This window comes from Heliangelus exortis, chromosome 2, assembly GCF_036169615.1.
Source record: "Heliangelus exortis chromosome 2, bHelExo1.hap1, whole genome shotgun sequence".
NCBI classification, from domain to species: domain Eukaryota; kingdom Metazoa; phylum Chordata; class Aves; order Apodiformes; family Trochilidae; genus Heliangelus; species Heliangelus exortis.
In genome coordinates this window covers 13,904,483-13,909,291 of record NC_092423.1, presented here as the reverse complement: position 1 = coordinate 13,909,291, position 4,809 = coordinate 13,904,483, and the positions used below count along the sequence as shown (strand labels likewise).

At 36.6% G+C, this 4,809-nt stretch overlaps 1 protein-coding gene across 1 annotated transcript; it reads left to right on the top strand.

The window, feature by feature from the left end:
* Positions 1–261: 261 nt before the first annotated feature.
* On the top strand, positions 262–4,589 carry GJD4 (gap junction protein delta 4). The gene is made up of 2 exons (XM_071738658.1): positions 262–447; positions 3,297–4,589. Exons 1-2 carry the CDS (start codon positions 384–386, stop codon positions 4,439–4,441), a joined length of 1,209 nt encoding a protein of 402 aa, XP_071594759.1. The 5' UTR covers positions 262–383; the 3' UTR covers positions 4,442–4,589.
* The last annotated feature ends 220 nt before the right edge of the window (positions 4,590–4,809 follow it).

The window sequence follows — 4,809 nt, the reverse complement described above, 5'->3', positions numbered from 1 at the left end:
ATGGCAGAGATCACTCCTGTTTTTGTTTGTCTCCTTGCAGTTGTCTGGACACAGGATCCACAAAAAGAGGTAGGAGCACTTGGACCTGAGAAGCTAGAGCTTTTGCAAGGCAAACTGTTATAGCCTTAAAAAGATTTGTTCCAACATCCAAAGCAAGCAGTCTTATTCAAATCATCAAAATAATCATCAATGTATCACTGTGGATGGGTTAATAATTTCCATCCTTGACCCTTACAAAAATTTCCTTTGTTTTGTTTTATTTTGTTTTGTTTTGTTGTTTTTTCTTCCTTTTTTCTGTTTTCTCTGTCTAGGTCTAACCTCTTCTGGCAATGTCAAAATTGTTAGGATATCAGGAGCTGGAAGTGTTGTGAACCTGCTCAAACATGGAGCGCTGGGACTCACTGGGATTTTTGATTGTCACGCTCAACTATAATGTGACTATTGTAGGTAAGTACTTCAAAAAATCTCTTCTTTCTTTCACTGCTCCATATCCTGAAGCCACCTAAGTGTCCTATTAATAATCAGCTACAATTTCTAGCTATCCCTCTGTGATCTTTACAGTAAGAAGTTATTATTTAGATTTGTAATAGGAGTAGTTAATGTATTTCTTTTCCTCTTAAACAGAATACTACTCCCTTTCTTACAGATATTTTCTGAACTTCATGTAAAACAATCTAGCAGGGTTTCCAAATTTGCTTGGCTGTTATAGGCATAATGGTGAAAACACACAGAACACTTTATACCATATAAAGTGAGCAGTAGAATGTATATAATAGCTTTATTGAAGAAGTTTGTGACTTATTACCATTGCTTTTCAGTCTTTATTTTTATAAACTAACAAAGTTCACATGCATTTTAAAAAAATTAACAAAATGTCATTTTTTTCCCCAACTAACAGTTGCTGGAGTGCTGCTTTTTTTTTTTTTTTTTTTTTTTTTTTTTTTTTTTTTTTTTTTTCCTTTTAATTCCTTCTTATTTAGATAAGAAACCACTTCTTTTTCAAAGAGTTACCTGGAGAAAAACTTCCAAGGGTTCTTCAAATACCCTTCACCTCCAGTTGCAGATAGATGCTGCAGCTTGTGCTGTGGATTGCAGGGAACATCCTATAAACCACAGGGGGGTTGGTGAAGGGGCTTGTTCTAGTATGTTTAATCAAGATTGAGTCATTAAGGAAGGTGATGCACAGAGGGTTTATCTCTAAAATGTGTGTCATACTAAGCTACTTCCTAAGGATCCATTGATTTTTCCTAAGCAGCACTCCCCATTGTACATATTCTAATTAAAAATTGATGGTGAAATAGCACATAGTATTTGGAGCTTAATTAACTAATGTGCTCCAAACACTCTGAGGTCCTCACAGGGAAAAAATGCTACCTAAGTATGAAATATTGGTTGCTAAAATGACTGATTCTGTACGGCTGGTGGTTCCTATTGACCTATGTCAAAAAGAGAATAAGAGTGCAGCCTGTCACCAAGAAGCAGGAAGATGAAAACACAGCAAAGGCCCCACTAAGGTTTAGATGATTAGAGATTAATAGAAAGGCCTCAAATCATTTATGGTCAAATAATATATTATTTTGCCAGCAGTGGCAGGTTTCTTTGTTTACCTCTCACAAAGTTTGCAAATCCTTAACTTCTTACAGCTGAAGTTTTCCTGCTTAGAGTGTTTTTACAGTTCTAGCCTATAATACATTAGCTACAAAAGGTTTATATGGAGCATCCAAATTGCAAGTTTAGTACAGTAACAGGAATCATACAATATTTCAGAAATATTTGAATATTTAAGATTCATACCAAATGCAGAGAAATACTGTTATAAGAAATAGAAAAGAACATTGTCCAAGACAATGCCTGTGCCTAATCATATCTTTCATAGGAATAAAATGTTTTGTAGTCTGGATTTTTAGAATGTATACTAGTGCTACTTCACAGAATGACTTTAAAAAAACACTGTGTGCATGTGAGATGTGCAGTCACTGTTAATGATTTCAGGTTTTCAGTGCATTTCTCAGCTATTAATTCCACATAATATGTTTCTTTTTAGTCACTGAGTATTATTGTTGGTTTGTGGGTACAACTGTTTTCTTAATCATTCCCAAAAACACAGAGTAAATATTATTGTTCTTTTCTGTTTTGTTTTGCTTTTATTCCTAAATGTGGGCTGGTTTGTGTTTTTTCTCTTTTCTTGGCTTTTTAAAAAATCTGTGAAATTAAAGCAAGGAATTATTAAATTAAGTTATTTTTTCAATAGCACATAGGGAGCCAGTGACAGGATTCTAAAGAAAACTTAAGAAATTCAAGGGCTAAACTTAACATCTGGTCTTTGTTATTTTAGCACATGTTTGTACAGAATATATTCTGAATTCTTGTATAACATAATTTATTTTTAGGTTTTCCTTTCCTCCCTAGGAAAAAGATTTTTTTTTCTCCTTTTCTTTCTTTCTCCTCTTTTTCATCCCCTTTTCATTTCCTTTTCTTCTTTCTTTTCCTTTAAAAAAACAAACAAACAAACAAAGAAACAAAAAACAAAACAAAAAAACCCTGTCAGCTGTGTCAGGAATACTGACACCTTTACAAAAAACTTTTAATAACAATCTACCCCACCAAAAAATGCTAAAAGAAGTCATCATAAATTGTACAGTGTCATTCAAAGGACATGATAGGTAGGGTAGCAATGCCTGATCTTTCACTGCTATTTCTGTAACGGAGTAATGATAAGACCTGATTTTTCCCACTCAAGAAGGTGCAACCAAGCCTTACCTGAAGCAAACATATGAATGAATTAAAGGAAAGATGAATAAAAGTGAGCAGCATATGAAAATGCCAAACTTCTAATGTTTCACTTGGTTTTGGTAATCAAGACAGCAGAGAACTTTTGGTTTGAATGGACACAGAATTATGATAAAATTCAGATATAGAGGTATGAAACCCACAGCAAGAAAGAACTGTGAGTCAAATGGGATTATTTGCTTAGTTGTGAAATCTTTGGATCAAATTTGTACATGTTCAGAATGTTTTTGATAGGCTAAGATTTTAATTGCCATGTCTTCCTGTACATCAAACTCCTACACTGTCAGGATGTCTAGATGAAGGTTATGGAATGAGCCAGCTAACATGTTTTCATATGGGCTTCAGTCCCAGCCAAAAACAAGCCAAAGAGGAGCTACTAGGAGAGAAGAATGATTACAGAGGCTATTTCTTCAAATGTTTCGTGTATAGAGAGAGCAGCACAATGTTACCTGCCGTCCCTTCCTCCTTAGTATTCTGACTTTTTCTTATGTTTTCTTCTCTTTTAGGAAAGATCTGGCTAATGTTAATAATTCTGCTGCGAATGGCAGTGGTGGTGTTAGCTGGATATCCACTCTACCAGGATGAGCAGGAGCGCTTCATCTGCAACACCCTGCAACCAGGATGCTCCAATGTTTGCTATGACTTATTCTCTCCTGTATCTCACTTTAGATTCTGGCTCATTCAGACCGTGTCTATCCTGTTACCTTATGCTGCATTCAACATTTATGTTTTGCACAAAGTAGCTCTGTACCTTGTAAGAATGCACTGTTTGGTGCATGGATGCAAAGGGAACAAGGATTTATCTGGCCCCAAAGACCTCAAGAAACTCCGTGGAAGTGCTGTTGTCGATAGATTAGATTGTCCTGCAGGCAGCCTAAGTGTCCTTAATTTTTCTGGGGCATATACTGTTCATCTTTTTTGTAGGACACTACTTGAGGCTGCCTTTGCAGCTGTGCAATATTTTCTTTTTGGATTTTTTGTTCCTGACCGCTTTTCCTGTTACCACTCACCTTGCACAAGCACAGTTGACTGCTATATCTCCCGGCCTACAGAGAAATCCATCATGATGCTTTTCATCTGGGGGGTCAGCAGTCTATCCTTTCTGCTTAGCCTTGCTGATCTGGTCTGTGCTCTCCAGAGAATGACAGCAAGTAACCAAAAGAAGAAGCTGCTTGCAGACCTCCCCGTAGAGAATGAGTGTTTTTTAAATCTTCCCCCAGTACAGCATGGTGGCTCTTCTACATCTCAAAATCAAAACTGCCCAGTATCAAATAGCAGCCAGACCAGTGATGGTTCCTGCTCACTTCTCTCTCAAGAAGAAGAGGCTGTTCTTCATCCTGAAGTGGTCTCTCAGCAAACTGCCAGGACTAACATTAACAGCAACAGCAATAAGCCAAGTTTATCAGGAGATGTTGCTGTTAAGCAAGATAGCACTGAAGAACCCTGGTGCACTGGTGACCATCAAGATTTCATAAAAGATACTGCCCTGACTTTGAGACCTCAAATCAAGTCTCACCTTGGAGTTTCTTCCTCTGTAGTTCAGAGCAAGCTTTTAGGTTATTACCCATCAGCCGACCTAAAAAATGCTGATGCACAATCAAATTATAGCAGCAGTAGTTGCCTGAGGTCAAAAAAGTCAGAATGGGTATAGAACCATGAGTGAACACCTCCCTGTGACCCTGGCAAGACACATCATTGCATCACTGAGGAGGTTTTGGGTAGTTTCAGCTGGATCCCTTGGCTAATGTTATGATGCAGAGAGACTCTGCTATGTTGTATTCCTCCACTTAAGAGTAAGAAAAAACCTTGAAGAAGAGTTTGAAAGATATTACACATTCTTTTGAAAATGTTATTTTTTTTCTTTTTCTTTTTCTTTTTTTTTTTCTTTTTTCTCTTTTCTTTTTTCTTTTTTTTGACCTGGTATTCTAGGAGTATGTGTGAACACTTGCTTGCCCTAACCTGGTTTTATTACAAAAGATTAACTTAGGAAAGACATAACTCTTAAACACAGTTGTACAT

What these genes read in the sequence shown, in the direction of transcription:
- GJD4 (XM_071738658.1), top strand. Translation starts at nt 384, where the DNA reads ATGGAGCGCTGGGACTCACTGGGATTTTTGATTGTCACGCTCAACTAT. An exon ending in CTATAATGTGACTATTGTAG is followed by an intron (nt 448 to 3,296) that starts GTAAGTACTTCA and finishes CTTCTCTTTTAG; the next exon opens with GAAAGATCTGGCTAATGTTA.